This window comes from Microcaecilia unicolor, chromosome 2 (assembly GCF_901765095.1).
Source record: "Microcaecilia unicolor chromosome 2, aMicUni1.1, whole genome shotgun sequence".
Classification (NCBI taxonomy): Eukaryota; Metazoa; Chordata; class Amphibia; order Gymnophiona; family Siphonopidae; genus Microcaecilia; species Microcaecilia unicolor.
This window is the reverse complement of record NC_044032.1, coordinates 326,019,087-326,036,415: the sequence shown is the minus strand read 5'-3', so window position 1 is coordinate 326,036,415 and position 17,329 is coordinate 326,019,087. Positions and strand designations below refer to the sequence as shown.

Below are 17,329 nucleotides of genomic sequence, written 5' to 3'. Positions count from 1 at the left end.
CATGGGTGGCTGGAGGGGGGCAGGGGAGAGAGGAGAGTCGCTGGACATGGGTGGCTGGAGTGGGGCAGGGGAGAGAGGAGGGTCGCTGGACATGGGTGACTGGAGGGGGGACAGGGGAGAGAGGAGAGTCGCTGGACACGGGTGGCTAGAGGGGGCAGGGGAGAGAAGAGAGTCACTGGACATGGGTGGCTGGAGGGGGGCAGGGGGAGAGGTGGGTCGCTGGACATGGGTGGCTGGAGGGGGGCAGGGGGAGAGGAAGGTCGCTGGACATGGGTGGCTGGAGGGAGGCAGGGGAGAGAGGAGAGTCGCTGGACATGGGTGGCTGGAGTGAGGCAGGGGAGAGAGGAGGGTCGCTGGACGGGTGGCTGGAGGGGGGCAGGGGAGAGGAGGGTCAATGGACATGGGTGGCTGGAGGGGGGCAGGGGAGAGGAGAGTCGCTGGATATGGGTGGCTGGAGGGGGGCGGGGAGAGGAGGGTTGCTGGACATGAGTGGCTGGAGGGGGGGCAGGGGAGAGGAGGGTGGCTGGACATGGGTGGCTGGAGGGGGGGCAGGGGGAGAGGTCGCTAGACATGGGTGACTGGAGGGGGGCAGGGGAGAGAGGAGAGTCACTGGACATGGGTGGCTGGAGGGGGGGCAGGGGAGAGAGGAGGGTTGCTAGACATGGGTGGCTGGAGGGGGCAGGGGAGAGAGTAGAGTCGCTGGACATTGGTGGCTGGAGGGGGCAGGGGAGAGAGGAGGGTCGCTGGACATAGGTGGCTGCTCACAGAGAGTCTGTGTATCGCACACATACTCTCTCACACTCTCTGTCTCACACACACTCTCTCTCTCACACACACTGTATCTGTGTGAAACACACTTTCTCTCTCTCACACTCACTGTATTTCAGATACACAGTCGCACACACACACTCTTACAGACACATTCGCAACCAGTCTCACTCTCTCTCTGTCACACACACACACTCGCACATTCACTCTCTCTCACACAGTCACTCTCACACAAACTCTCACAAACATACACACTCCGAGGAAAACCTAGCTAGTGCCCGTTTCATTTGTGTCAGAAGCAGGCCTTTTTTATTAGTTTATATATGAAATGCATTTTGGTATCTTCTGTTTGGATGTTTTCTTCTCTTGCTCGTTTTGTGGGATGAGGTGGGGTGTGATGGGTGGGGGAGGAGAGTCGCTGGACATGGGTGGCTGGAGGGGGGGCAGGGGAGAGAGGAGGGTCCTTGGCAGTGGTGTGCTGGTAAATGTTTAACAGGTTCTTTCCCCATTCCCCCTCTGCGCCCCCCTCCCCCCCAAATTGCAGAGATTGCTATAGCTGGGGAGTGAATAATTTCTGGGTTATTTCCAATCCCCGAGACACCCCCAGACCAAATGGTGGTATCTTAAGCACAGGGAACCCCCCCCCCCCCCCCCCAAGGCTGCTTTCAGTATACGCACCTCGTATATCTGAACTCCTTACTTACCAGAGCTGTGTACTAGCTCATAAGTAGCCAAGAACACATACTAAATATAATTAAGAGTATAAGAAGGTATCTTTTATTCCTTAGGCATCAAGTATAATTACAGTTAGCCATTAATCTGCAGATTCAATTTACAGAACACTATTTGTCAGGAGAAATATCATTCAATTAGTTATAGGAATATAATATCCCAGCTGCAAACAGGTGCTTTCTGGGTCTTAGTCTTACGTGATATATTTTATCACTCAAAGGTATTCATGGGAAAGCAATTGGGTAATTTGCCAATTCTGACGCAATGTATTGGTTTCCCACAGAGAGAGAGAGAGTGACCACCCCTCTCTCTAACTTGAAGCAGGAAGTACCCTAACTTTTATATGTTCATACAGGATATTGGTAATATGACAGTAAGCACATCTGATTGGATCTAGTTTATGTCATGGTTAACACTGATTGGCTTATGCTAATGAGTAGCTTCAAATCTTAAACATGTTCTCATCTTTAGCTTGCTTAACCACAAACTTTTGCAATTCCCTTGCACCTGGTCCACTAACTCAAACTTTTCCTTTCCCACCATGTTGCTAAACAATGTCTCTCCGTCAGTTAGACCCCCACCCTTGTGATTTCCTGTTGTTCTCTGCAGTGCTGCAACACTGGAGGTCAAGTCAGAGTTACACAGGCCTGCAAGCTTTTCTCTCATTTTGGAGCCTGAACCAAAGCTAGGCATGGGACCAAGACTTATAGCTGTAGCACTTTTATACAGGAGAGAGCCTGGGGGGGGGGGGGGGGGGCAATGCATTACTCCAGGGAAAAAAATTAAATGATTCCAGGTTCCAATCTAATTCATGTTTAATATGCGATAAAATGCCATAAATAAATATAAACTTTTAATGTTGAGCACCTGATTCTCAAAGTGAACATATTCCAAACACTATAATAAAAATAAAATGATTTTTTTCTACCTTTGCTGTCTGGTGACTTTGTTTTTCTGATCATTCTGACCCAGTATCCGATTCTGCTGCTATCTGTCCTCTTAACTCCGTTTCCAGGGCTTCCTTTCCATTTATTTCTTTCCTTTCCTCCTTTCTGGTCCTCCGCAGACTTGACTTGTGGATCCAGCTTCTGCTTATTTTCTTCATCCATGTGCAGGTTTTCTCCTCTCTTCCTTTTCCCTCATCTCACCTCCTTCCTCACTCTTCCCTCCCCTCCATCCATGTCCAGCATTTCTTCTCTATCCCCTGCCCTCCCCTTCATCCACCCATGTCCAGCGACCCTCCTCTCCCTCTACCCATGTCCAGCGACCCTCCTCTCCCTCTACCCGTGTCCAGCGACCCTCCTCTCCCCTGCCCTCCCCTCCATCCACCCATGTCCAGTGACTCTCCTCTCCCCTGCCCTCTATCCACCCACCCAACAACCCTCCTCTCCCTCTACCCATGTCCAGTGACCCTCCTCTCCCTCTACCCATGTCCAGTGACCCTTCTGTCCCCTGCTCTCCCCTACATCCACCCATGTCCAGTGACTCTCCTCTCCCATGCCCTCCATCCACCCACCCATGTCCAACAACCCTCCTCTCTCCCCTGCTCCCCCTCCAGCCACCCATGCCCAGCAACTCCCTTCTCTCCCCTGCCCCCCTCCTCCAGCCACCCATGTCCAGCAACTCCCTTCTCTCCCCTGCCCCCCTCCTCCAGCCACCCATGTCCAGCGACTCCCTTCTCTCCCCTGCCCCCCTCCTCCAGCCACCCATGCCCAGCAACTCCCTTCTGTCCCCTGCCCCCCTCCTCCAGCCACCAATGTTCAGCGACTCCCTTCTGTCCCCTGCCCCTTCTCCTCCAGCCACCCATGTCCAGTGACTCCCTTCTCTCCCCTGCCCCCTCCTCCAGCCACCCATGTCTAGCGACTCCCTTCTCTCTCTGCCCTCCTCCAGCCACCGAGGTTGTCCAATGGATGCTTCGGGGCAGGCAGGAAAGATCCCCAGTCTTTCCTGCCCACTGCCGGCGCTGACTCTCCCCTGCTGCCAGATCGCTATTCAAAATGGCCACCGAGACTTTTTTAATGAGAGATCCGGTAGCGGGGGAGGGTCGGCGCCGGCAGCGGGCAGGCAAGACTGCCTGCCCCCAAGAATTCGCTGGACAAGGGGGGAGCAGACCCTGTAGGAGCGGAGGGAGGGAGCGAGCGGACCCTGTAGGAGGGAGGGAGGGAGGAGGGAGAGCCGGCTCGCCCTCAGGAACAACCGGCTCGCAAGTCGATAAAAAATTTAACAACCGACTCTTGCGAGCCAGTGCGAGCCAGCTCCAGCACACCACTGGTCGCTGGACATGGGTGGCTGGAGGGGGGGCAGGGGGAGAGGAGGGTCGCTGGACATGGGTGGCTGGAGGGGGGGGCAGGGGGACAGGGTCACTGGACATGGGTGGCTGGAGGGGGGGCAGGGGGAGAGGAGGGTCGCTGGACATGAGTGGCTGGAGGGGGGCAGGGGAGAGAGGAGGGTCTCTGGACATGGGTGGCTGGTGGGGGGCAGGGGAGAGAGTAGAGTCGCTGGACATGGGTGGCTGGAGGGGGGCAGGGGAGAGAGGAGGGTCGCTTGACATAGGTGGCTACTCACAGAGAGTCTGTGTATCGCACACATACTCTCTCACACTCTCTCTCTCACACACACTCTCTCTCTCACACACACTGTATCTGTGTGAAACACACTTTCTCTCTCTCACACTCACTGTATTTCAGATACACAGTCGCACACACACACTCTCACAGACACATTCGCAACCAGTCTCACTCTCTCTCTGTCACATACACACACACTCACACATTCACTCTCTCTCACACAGTCACTCTCACACACACTCTCTCAAACATACACACTCCGAGGAAAACCTTGCTAGCGCCCGTTTCATTTGTGTCAGAAACGGGTCTTTTTTACTAGTTTATATATGAAATGCTTTTTGGTATCTTCTGTTTGGATGTTTTCTTCTCTTGCTCATTTTGTGGGATGAGGTGGGGTGTGATGGGTGGGGGAGGAGGGGATAAGTAGTAGTGGGTTCTGAAACAGGTTTTTCTGGGGGAGGGGTGATTCTGGGGAACAGGGTATAAATGGTGGTATGCTTGTGGTAGATGGGATGCATGTGTTTTTGGTGTATCTGGGAGTTTGTTGTCTGGTTTTGTTCTGTGGAGGTGGGGGTGGGGGTTGGTTTATTGAGGTTTGCATGGTATGGGTTGGGGCAGCTGGGATGCTGCCCCCACAGCCTTTATTGTACTCATAGGGCGGCCTGAATTTCTCTTTCTGAGGTGGGATAGTTAGTTTGCTCATTGCCATTCTTATTGTTGATGGCATCAACTCTCCAGTCAAGCGCACAAAAATTATATCTTATTGCTCCAGACTGGATGTCCTACTAGCTTCTAACCTGGAACATTTGAAGCTGTGGAGCAACTGGGTTGGAGAGTAGGCTTTCTCTTCTTTTAATGACCAGCAAAGGGGAATCGCTATTTTAATTCACAAAAAACACCATGCGGAATTCCACAAACTCTTTCAGAACCCAGAAGGCCATTTTGTTGTTTGGGCGGGAGAACTGGCAGGCGCAAAGATAGCCTTATGCTCAGTTTATACTCATAATATTTATTCGCATCGCTTCTCTCACCTCCTGTCGGTGTTTATGTCTCTGGGGCTATGCAAACTGGTAGTAGCTGGCTATTAGATTGTAAGCTTTTTGAGCAGGGACTGTCTTTCTTCTATGTTTGTGCAGCGCTGCGTATGCCTTGTAGCGCTATAGAAATGCTAAATAGTAGTAGTAGTAATTTTAACTACTGATCCATTTAACAACCAGCTCTTGCTCTAGCACACCACTGGTCGCTGGACATGAGTGGCTGGAGGGGGGGGCAGGGGGAGAGGAGGGTCGCTGGACATGGGTGGCTGGAGGGGGGGCAGGAGGAGAGGGTCGCTGGACATGGGTGGCTGGAGGGGGGGCAGAGGGAGAGGAGGGTCACTGGAGGGGGGCAGGGCGGCTGGTGGGGGGGCAGGGGAGCGAGGAGGGTCGCTGGACATAGGTGGCACACATATTCTCTCACACTCTGTCTCACACACACTCTCTCACACACACTATCTGTGTGAAACACACTTTCTCTCTCTCACACTCACTGTGTCTCAGATACGCAGTCGCACACACACTCTCTCACAGACACATTCGCAACCAGTCTCACTCTCTGTCACACACACACACTCGCACATTCACTCTCTCTCTCACACAGTCACTCTCACACACATTCTCTCAAACATACATACTTCACAGTATCTTTTAGTCTCACAAGGGAATTGTGAGACTAAAAGATACTGTGAACCGCTATGTAGATAAAGATGAAGAAAAAAGCAAATTTGCTAAATAGATACTTTTGTTCTGTTTTCACAAAAGAAAATCCTGGAGAAGGACCACGATGGACTGGCAAAAGTACATTTGAGAATGGAGTGGATATAGAACCGTTCACGGAAGAGTGTGTGTATGAATAATTTGAAAATCTAAAGGTGGATAAAGCCATGGGACCAGACGGGATCCACCCCAGGATATTGAGGGAGCTCAGAGAGGTTCTGGCGGGTCCTCTTAAAGATTTGTTTAATAAATCCTTGGAGATGGGAGAGGTTCCATGCGATTGGAGAACGGCGGAGGTGGTCCCTCTTCACAAAAGTGGTGATAGGGAAGAAGCTGGAAACTACAGGTCGGTAAGCCTCACTTCGGTTATTGGAAAAGTAATGGAAGCGATGCTGAAGGAAAGGATAGTGAATTTCCTGGAAGCCAATAAGTTGCAAGATCCAAGACAACATGGTTTTACCAAAGGGAAATCATGCCAAACGAATCTCATTGAATTCTTTGACTGGGTGACCAGAGAATTGAATCATGGATGTGCTATAGACGTAATCTACTTAGATTTCAGCAAAGCTTTTGACACAGTTCCCCACAAGAGGCTCTTAAATAAACTGGATGGGCTGAAGATAGGACCCAAAGTGGTGAACTGGATTAGGAACTGGTTGACGGACAGACACCAGAGGGTGGTGGTTAATGGAATTCGCTCGGATGAGGGAAAGGTGAGTAGTGGAGTGCCTCAGGGATCGTTGCTGGGGCCGATTCTGTTCAATATATTTGTAAGTGACATTGCCGAAGGGTTAGAAGGTAAAGTTTGCCTATTTGCAGATGATACTAAGATTTTTAACGGAGTGGACACCTGGGAGGGAGCGGACAACATGAAAAAGGATCTGCGGAAGCTAGAAGAATGGTCTAAGGTTTGGCAACTAAACTTCAATGCGAAGAAATGCAAAGTGATGCACTTAGGGAGTAGAAATCCACGAGAGACGTATGTGTTAGGCGGTGAGAGTCTGATATGTACGGACGGGGAGAGGGATCTTGGGGTGATAGTATCTGAGGATCTGAAGGCGACGAAACAGTGTGACAAGGTGGTGGCCATAGCTAGAAGGTTGCTAGGTTGTATAGAGAGAGGTGTGACCAGCAGAAGAAAGGAGGATGCCCCTGTATAAGTCGTTGGTGAGGCCCCACCTGGAGTATTGTGTTCAGTTTTGGAGGTCGTATCTTGTTAAGGATGTAAAAAGAATTGAAGCGGTGCAAAGAAAAGCTACGAGAATGGTATGGGATTTGCGTTACAAGACATATGAGGAGAGACTTGCTGACCTGAACATGTATACCCTGGAGGAAAGGAGAAACAGGGGTGATATGATATAGACATTCAAATATTTGAAAGGTATTAGTCCACAAACAAACCGGTGATGGGAAGGCAGTAGAACTAGAGGACATGAAATGAGATTGAAGGGGGGCAGACTCAAGAAAAATGTCAGGAAGTATTTTTTCACGGAGAGAGTGGTGGATGCTTGGAATGCTCTCCCGCGGGAGGTGGTGGAGATGAAAACGGTAACGGAATTCAAACATGTGTGGGATAAACATAAAGGAATCCTGTTCGGAAGGAAGGGATCCTCAGAAGCTTAGCCGAGATTGGGTGGCGGACCCAGTGGTGGGAGGCATGGCTAGTGGTTGGGAGGCGGGGCTAGTGCTGGGCAGACTTCTACGATCTGTGCCCTGAGAATGACAGATACAAATCAAGATAAGGTATACACAATGAGTAGCACATATGAGTTTATCTTGTTGGGCAGACTGGATGGACCATGCAGGTCTTTTTCTGCCGTCATCTACTGTGTTACTATTAGTGGACTGCCGACCAATATTCCCTCTAAGCAGAGCAGCTGAGTAATTGCTCATACATTTTAGGAGTGTTGCTCACAGATTTTACATGGTCGCTCACAAAAATACCAACCGAACTTTCAAACATGATTAAATTATCAATATTAAATACAAATTAATAAAACTAAGTCAATTACCAACCTGATTTAAATGAGTTTCATATAAAATTGCGCTATATGAAATGGTATATTCTGTTGTTTCCTTGTCACATCCAGTCTCGTGAAATGCATTGCTAATACTGGTGCTCAAAAATTGTTGTTTTTTAAAACTTGTTGTTCACATTCACACACAAAAAAATTTGCATACACCAGGCCACTCCTTAGAGGGAACAGTTCTGCTGACCCCCTAAGGCTCACATTTCTGACTCAGAAGGTAAGGAGGTCAATTTCTTGGTAAAAGTTCTAGGACTGCTGGATATCGAGATTACTTCATCCATATGACTGTGACTACACTTTTTTCCCCCCATGTTCACGGGGTTCATGCCAGATTAGACCATATACTTCTGGACACCTCTCTCTTTTCTAAGATGACAGCTGCTGGCATTGAGGATGGCGCTCTTTCGGATCATTGCTTAGTGTGGAAAGATCTCTGTTGGCATTCAGGTGTGGCAAATGAATCCCATTTGGTATATGGATCCCCAGTTCTGAGCTTTCCTTCACCAGGCTTGAGAGCAATACCATGTTGATAATGATCCTAGAAATGTTGCCCCTATTTCTTTCTGGGAGGCAGGCAAGGCCATGATGCGTGGAAAATGTTTAGCTTACACAGCATGAGTGCGGACAGAACAGGATAGTTTTTTTCTCTCCCTGACACAGCAGTTGCTGCAGGTTTGTGGGGCATACGTATTGACTTGGGATGCTGCGTGTGCAGCAAGTGGATTAATGAGCTTTTGAGCAAATGGGCTTCTCGGGACATTTATTTGTATAAATACAATCTGCATAGGTTGGGGAATAAGGTGGGCAAGCTGCTTTCTGCTTTGATTAAGCAGCATGGTGCAAAACCAACAATCGCTCACATACAGATGCTTGCCAGTCATAGGGTGACCATGGAGAGAGAGGTGCAGGTGGCCTTTGTGGAGTTTTATATTGTTTATGACAAGGGAGCTGTGATGCTGGTTAGGGGCTGGATCTCCCTCAGTTAACTCAGAACCAGCGGGATCCTTTGAATGCCCCTATTGAGGCAGGTGAACTTGTGAGGATCTGTAAAGCATCTTAAAGTGGCCAAGGCTCCAGGTCCCTATGGTCTGGGATCTGAGCTTTACAAAATTTGGGGAGGAAAACTGGCAGGGCCCTTCCAAGCTATGTATACATATCTTTGTGATATGGGTATGGCAGGCAGCCGGTTGACTCATGCTCACATCGTAGTGTTGCCTAAGCCTGGTCGGAATAAGGATCTTTTGGGGTCCTATCGACCAATTTCCTTGCTCAATCAAGACATCAAACTCTTTGCTAATATTATGGTGAGTTGCTTGGGAGCAGTTCTGCCATACTTGGTGCATGCTGACAAGCTGGTTTTGTGCTGGGCAGATATGCTTCTACCAATATCTTGAGGGTAATTGCTGCTTTGCAGTATAGGGGCTCCCAGACAAGGGATGCCCTTATCACAGAAAAAGCGTTTGATAAAATCTTTTGGTTCTGCCCAGTTATATAAATTTTAGGAGTGTAAATTTAGGAGCATAACCTTTATAGAATTAGGCCCAAAGCGGCTAGGAATTCAGTTTGGAGAAAAGACGGCTGAGGGGAGATATGATAAAGGTCTATAAAATAATGAGTAGAGTGGAACGGGTAGTTGTGAATCACTTGTTTACTCTTTCCAAAAACACTAGGACTAGGGGGCATGCAATGAAATTACAAAGTAGTAAATTTAAAATGAATCAGAGAAAATATTTCTTCACTCAATGTGTAATTAAACTCTAGAGTTCATTGCCAGAGAATGCGGTAAAAGCAGTTAGCTTAGCAGCGTTTAAAAAAGGTTTGGATAGCTTTCTAAAAGAAAAGTCCATAAGCCATTATTAAAATGGACTTGGGGAAAATCCACTGCTTATTTCTAGGATAAACAGCATAAAATGTATTGTACTGTTTTGGGATCTTGCCAAGTACTTGTAACCTGGATTGGCCACTGTTGGAAACAGGATGCTGGGCTTGATGGACCTTCGGTCTGTCCCAGTATGGCAATACTTATGTACTTACGTACAGCTGAGATTTTGATTTATGGAGCTCTGACGCCTGCATTTTCTCTGGAGCAGGGACTCAACAGGGCTGTCCCCTTTACCCATATTGTTTGTTCTTTCCTTGGAGCCCCTGGCTGCGAAGATTAGGCAGACTGCTGAGATTACAGGCCATATGGTGGGCTCTGTGGAATGTAAGATCAATTTATTTGCCGATGACATGCTCATTTATTTAGATGATGCCACTCACACCGTCCCTAAATTGGACTCTCTTATATTGCAATTTGGCTTCTTCTCTGGGCTACAGATCAATTTTGAGAAATAGGAGGCTCTCGTCATTTATTTTTATTTATTTTTGTTACATTTGTACCCCGCGCTTTCCCACTCATGGCAGGCTCAATGCGGCAGGCAATGGAGGGTTAAGTGACTTGCCCAGAGTCACAAAGAGCTGCCTGTGCCAGGAATCGAACTCAGTTCCTCAGTTCCCCAGGACCAAAGTCCACCACCCTAACCACCAGGCCACTCCTCCACTTGTCTTCCTCGTGTGCATGCCAGTGGCTAGTGATGTTCCCTCTAGTTTGGTCCTTCAGCACGTTGAACTATCTTGGAGTTTATCTTCATTGAGATTTTGGGGGTTATCTATCAAAAGAACATCCAGGATAAGTTAGAACGTCTTAAACTACTCTTGCTTCAGATGGAAGGATTTACCGCTCTCTTTTTGGGGGCATGTGGCTTTAATTAAAATGGTCATGCTCCCAAAGCTCCTTTATTTGGAGGGTATGGTGGGTTCATGAGTCATTGGAACGAGTGCTTGGCTTCTCGCTTGAATGCACATATAAAGTGCTCTTGTTGGGGAGTGCTGCTGATCTAGTTGGTCAAGGGGTGTCTGACTTTCAGGGTCAGTTTGGGTGTTTGACTTTGATACTAACGAAAAAGACCATTTTGTCTCACTGGACATGGGAAGCATCTCCACCTCTTAAGCAATGGCATGCTCTAATGTGTCAAATGGCACAGAGGGAACAGGACTGCTTTCAGCACACTCAGCGAGAGGGGGGGGGGGTTAAGAGGGTCTTTTTTCTCTTTCATTTCTCTTTCCTCCTTCAGTTTGTTTTTGGGGTTTTCTATTTATAAAATGTACAGAATGCTCTGATTGCTATCATCTTGTGTTCTTCGTCATTGAGCTGATTGCTGATGTTTTTGCCTTTTGGACTGTTCTGTACACTAATAAACATAATTTTCAAAAAAATATGCATAATTTAAAAGACATGTGAGTCTCTGTAGGTAACTAATGCAGACTTCTTAATACGAAAGAGACCCTGTCTCATTTTTGTAAATGATATATTAGCCTATACGAAGTATTCTGCAAGCTTTGTAATTGTTTTTGTAGTCTGATGGAACAGCATGCATAGATTACATTACAGTAATCCAGCTAAGAGAGCACAAGGGCCGGAACCACAAGCTGAAAACGAATGGGATGAAAATAGTTTCTAATTCTATGAAGTTTTAATCTCCAGGAATTTTTTTTATTCAACAAACTAATATGAGTTTCAAAATTTAACAATGAATAAACAGTTAAACCCACAACATTTTTAAAGAATAATCAACGGGGAAAGTAAGATTCCTAAGCGAACTATTGCTTGATAGCTCTGGCCATCCAAAGCCTAGCCAAAACATTTTGATGTTATCAACATTTTGAGGTCCTTTTATTAAGTTGCACTAACAGATTTAGTGCATTCTAACGATTAGCTTGCACTAAATGGTAAAGCACCCATTATACTAGTACACCTTAGTAAAAGGACCCCTTAATTTCAATCAGTATCTAGTTGCCCAGGCTTCTACATGATCAATACAGATTTGCACAATATTTGTGAGAATTCTGTTTTTACAAGTTGCAGAAATAAGTAGGGTAATTACATCTGCATATGAATAAAACCTAATATCCAAACGAGATTAAAAAAATAGCAAGTGAATTCATTAAAATAATGAACAAAATAGGAGAAAGAGATGAGCCATGCAGAACTCCACATTTGGCCCTCCAAGGATCTCAGAAAGCCCCTGAATCAATTAAACACACTTTTTTTTTTTTTTTTTAGATATGTTAGTGATACAAGGAAGTGCAAAAGTAGTGCTGTGAGACTGAAGGGTGAAGGGAAGGAATATGTAGAAGCTGATAAGAATAAGGCAGAATTGCTTAGAAATTATTTCTGTCCTGTGTGCACAGATGAAGGGCAGGGAGTAGGACTGCAGAAGACAAAAACAAATAGGAATGGGAGTGTAGTATATTCTGAACAATTTTCAGAGTGTATTTGTGTGGAGCTAGCTGAACTAAAGATGAAAAAAGTGATGGGGCCAGATGGCATACATTTGAAGGTACTGAAGGAACTTAGGGAGGTTCTGGTAGCTTTGCTGTCTGACCTTTTCAATGCTTCTCTAGAGTCAGGAGTAGTCCTGGAGGACTGGAGAAGGATGGATGTGATCCCTCTCCACTAAAGTGGAAGTAAGGAAGAGGTTGGGAACTATGAGCTGGTTAGTCTGACCTTTGTGGTAAGTAATGTAAACACTTCTAAAACAGAGAATAGTGTATGGGTTGAAGTTGAATCTGACTAAAACATAAGCATTACTTTTTACTAGATGGGGTTTCCCCCTCAATTTGGCTCAGCTTACTATTCAGGGTGCTAAACTGGTTTTGAAGGACACTTTGGATAAGTGTCTCACATTTGATGCTCAAATCTCTGGATTTGATCAAAGATGTTATTTTCTATTGACGCAGGTTTGTACCATTCATGCTTTGTTAGATTAGAAATTATTGTGACTTCTCTTTCATTCATTAATCCTATCTCGATTATATTACTGCAATTCTTTATTTTGTGGATTGCCTCATTACACTGTTAGAAGATTGCAATTGATGCAAAGTATGGCTGTTGAACTTCTGACAGGTGCCAAGAGATTTGATAGAATGACCACTGCCTGCCGGTGGCATACCACATCCCATTCTATTACTACTTCATTGAATTTCTATAGCACTACTAGATGCACGCAGCCCTGAACACATTGTATGCATGTACTTTCTCTGTCCCTAGTGGGCTCACAATCTAAGTTTTCTGTACCTGGAGCAATGGAAGGTTAAGGGGCTTAAAAAAGGTGCAGTAACGTTTTTAGTTCGTGCTAATGATTAGCGCACGCTAAATACTAGAGACGCCCATAGGAATATATGGACATCTCTAGCATTTAGCACATACTTATTTTTAGTGCATGCTAAAAATGATAGTGTGTCTTTGTAAAAGGCTAACTAACTGACTTTCCCAGGGTCACAAAGAGCTGCAGTGGGAATGATACCCAGTTTCCCAGGCTCTCAGACCACTGCACTAACCATTAGGCTACTTCTCCACTTGTATTATTGCATTCTGAACATACTATACTGGATCTCTGCATTCATTCCCTATGTTCCAACGTATTCTCTATGCTTCTCACAGCATTCACTTCTGGTTGTGCCTCCACATCTGAAGGTTAGGTTTGACCTCACGCATCGTTTCTGTTTTAGTATGGTAGCTCTTTCGTTGTGGAATATGCTACTGTGATATCTTTGTGCTGAATCTTCATTTCAATGATTTAAGGTGGGATGAAAAAGTACTGTTTTACTCTGGCCTTTTCCTTGGATTGAGTTAGTCTGGCTGTTGAGCCTGTGGCAGTTCTGGCAGTGGCTCCAAATATCTCTTAAGTATATACTGCTTTATTGTGTTATCCTCATCATCTTTTGTGTGGGCTTTGCATAATTAATTTAGTTGGTATTTTGTTTTTGTTATTTTTAAGCAATATTGTAATTTAGTTCCTGCTGTTTTTCTCCTTGTGGCTTTCCCAATTTTATATTTATATGATTGAAAACCACTCAGACAGATTAGGGCCAATATTCAGACTGCGAGAGGTATCCCGGTTAACTCCTGTGATCGGTGGTGAGACCGGATATTCAGTGCAATAATTAGAATTTACAAGCACTACTTTCTAGGCTTATTCTATAAAGTGAAGCGTGTCAATTCTAATGTGTGCAGCTGAAACGGGGGTGTGGCACAGGTATTTAGGCCTGGTTTTAGGTGGCCTAAATGGGTGCACTTAAATTTTAGGTGCAAGAACAGCTGCTAAGTGTATTCTATAAACTACATCTAACTTGAGGCACTTATAGAATCGCACTAAGCGCATGATTTTTCAGTGCCGATTTTTGAGGCACCATATATAGAATTTGGTTGTAAGGGGATACTCAGTCAAACATTCTCAAGCCACTAATAAGTCGAATTGCCATGTTCTGGGTAGTACATAATTTTCTGATTAAATGTTTAGCACATCCCAGATATATAATCTTAAAATAATCAATTTTTGTCAAGATTAGGGCTTGTACTAATAGCCTAAATTTCTCTTGAGAGAAATATTTCCGCACATGCCTTTGACTGTTCATAAGCCAGAAACATCTCTTTACAAGACTATTTATCCGAGTGTCTAACATCAAGTGATTTTCAAGGACTACTCCAATTTGTAGATTAAACCATTTACTACCAGAGAACTTATCATTAATGAAGGCTGCTTGTGACCGAATAATACTACTACTACTACTTAACATTTCTAGAGCGCTACTAGGGTTACGCAGCGCTGTACAATTTAACAAAGAGAGACAGACCCTGCTCAAAGAGCTTACAATCTAATAGACAAGTGAACGTTCGGTCCGATAGGGGCAGTCAAATTGGGGCAGTCTGGATTCACTGAACGGTAAGGGTTAGGTGCCGAACGCAGCATTGAAGAGGTGGGCTTTAAGCAAAGACTTGAAGACGGGCAGGAAGGGGGCTTGGCGTAAGGGCTCAGGAAGGTTGTTCCAAGCATAGGGTGAGGCGAGGCAGAATGAGCGGAGCCTGGAGTTGGCGGTGGTGGAGAAGGGTACTGAGAGGAGGGATTTATCCTGTGAACGGAGGTTACGGGCGGGAACGTAAGGGGAGATGAGGGTAGAAAGATAGTGAGGGGCAGCAGACTGAGTGCATTTGTAGGTAAGAAGGAGAAGCTTGAATTGAATGCGGTATCTGATCGGAAGCCAGTGAAGTGACCTGAGGAGAGGAGTGATATGAGTATATCGGTTCTGGCGGAATATGAGACATGCAGCAGAGTTCTGAACAGATTAAAAACTTGGTCTTCTCACTATTAAGTAATTCCAATATTATTCAACATATTCAACTATAAATCATGGCCAACAACATCAAAAGCACTTCATAAATCAAATTGCTTAATAAGAGCCCTTTTACCCTCACTCAGCAATAAAAAATTAAAACACATCATAATGACTGTGCTAAAATAAATAGTCAAACTGTACATATGGAGTAAAAAACAAGGGGAAAATAGGATAAGAAGGCAAGAAGAGAAGTAAAGATTACAAGAAGTGGGTTGAGAAAGAAATGAGGTGATCTGGGAAAAAAGAATGTATATGGTGCACATGGGCTACGTAGGGAAGAGTGACTGTTAAGAACTGGCCAAGAAGGGAAGAGGGTGAGTAGTATGGATGGGCCAGGCTGGAAGGGATGTGACTGTGGTACAGATTTAAATATGGTCTGGTCAGTTGTGCCCATGACCCTTCTATACTTTCTTTTTCTTTTTACAGATGTAATGTATGCCAAGTTGAGCACCCCCAATCATTTTCAAAAAGTTGGCTCCTATGATTCCACATCCATTGTGAGCAGGGGAGTGCCAGGTGGTAGCTGTTTAATGTTTGTTTTTTAATTTGTTCAGGAAGTCTGCTGTCTTATATGGAGCTGTTTGTGTACTAGGGCTTTAAGGAACATTTTTATAAGTGCAAATATTTCCTCTGTGAGTGTGCTAATACCAAATATGGTTAGTCTGCGAGGGTTTTTGGAATTTAGGTAATATTAAAACATATCCACGGAAGGATGGTCAGGTATAGGTTTTCTGATATTGTGATCTGTTGCTCATTCCTCATTTGAGGAAGAAGGTTCTACCTTCAAAAGCTAGACTATAAATATATTGTTAGCCCAATAAAAATGGCATCATCTTAATTTCTTTATTGTTTTATTTTTATTTATTACCTACCAGGAAAGGAAGGAGTTGCAATTGTTGTAACTTACTCCTTCTCATAACTATAAAGGTAATCTTCCCTCAATCACTATTCATGAAATTTATGAGGATACCACGTGTGGGAGTGCCACATTGACTTGCTGCCCCTTTTACCTATTTTATCTTATTCTTCCCCACTTGATGTCCCTCACTGAAATGTTTTTGTCTAGAGAAGCTACTGGGTGGATGGCTGTCTTGACACTACAGTCAATTCTTTGTGCCACTGGGATAAATTTTCAAAGAGCTACAATATAGTCTAGCCACCCAAGTTAATTTTAGGATACTTTTTAGCCAGAACGTATTCTAAAGATAACTGATCATAGCAAAACATTTTAGCCACTTAGAAACTCCTTAAAAATTCAACTGTTAATTTTTCCAATTGAACTTTTATTCCCCATCAGGACAGAAGATGCAAAGAGATACCTTATCACCTGATCATTATTGGTGAATCTACAAAATGTTCTAACTTTTTTCTAGTGATGTTGTACGACTGGAACGACCTGATCTGGAGGAACAAAGAAACCAACTTATTGTCCGAATCAACACTGATAAGAATCAGCTGAAAGCTATAGAAGACAGAATTCTAAAACTGTTGTTTACTTCAGAGGGTAATATTCTGGACAATGAAGAACTCATCAACACACTTCAGGATTCCAAGGTTGGAGAAAAATGCATTATTAATTGAAAATAATAGTCAAATCAGATTTACAAATAGTTAGGTAGTATATACTGTGCCCTTTTTTATTCTTTAGTATAAGTTAAAGGGGGTAATATTCAAAATGATTTGGCAAGTTAACTTTGGATTTTAATCTGCTAAAACATTATTTTTAACTTTGTGGGCTTATGTAGCAAAAGTTAACCACTGCTCCTTGTGACTCTGGGCAAGTCACTTAACTCTCCATTACCCCAGGTACAAAATAAGTACCTGTATATAATATGTAAACTGCTTTGATTGTAACTACAGAAAGGCAGTATATGAAGTCCCACTCCCTTTCCAATGATGAAGAGACAGATTACCTTTCTAAGAGCCCAGAATTAGCTTTAAAACATTTCTGTGCATATGCTTTGCCTCCACTGATTCCTGAGCATTGCCTTCCCTATGTTTCTACTTGTTGGTTTTTAAATTCTACTTTTCAGGTAAGAAGAAAGTTAGCTTTCTCACCCCTACCTGTGTTTCACCTTAATAATTCATTGTTTTCCATCAGATTTTGATTACTTGTCTTCATATATCTCATTTTTGTTTATTTTTCTTAAAAACACAATTTTGTTTGATCTAGCTTCATTAGTTTTTGACATTTCCTCAAAGGAACTAGGATTCATATAGTGCCCAACCTGTGATAAAATGAGTCTCTTATCTTCAATAA

General features: G+C 44.8%; 1 protein-coding gene across 1 annotated transcript in view; it reads left to right on the top strand.

The window, feature by feature from the left end:
- DNAH6 (dynein axonemal heavy chain 6) overlaps positions 1–17,329 on the top strand; it is a 2,906,060-nt gene that overhangs the window by 1,996,755 nt on the left and 891,976 nt on the right. Inside the window, exon 61 of the mRNA XM_030192089.1 lies at positions 16,443–16,623. Coding sequence (XP_030047949.1) covers positions 16,443–16,623 — 181 coding nt within the window. The remainder of the gene's footprint in view (positions 1–16,442; positions 16,624–17,329) is intronic.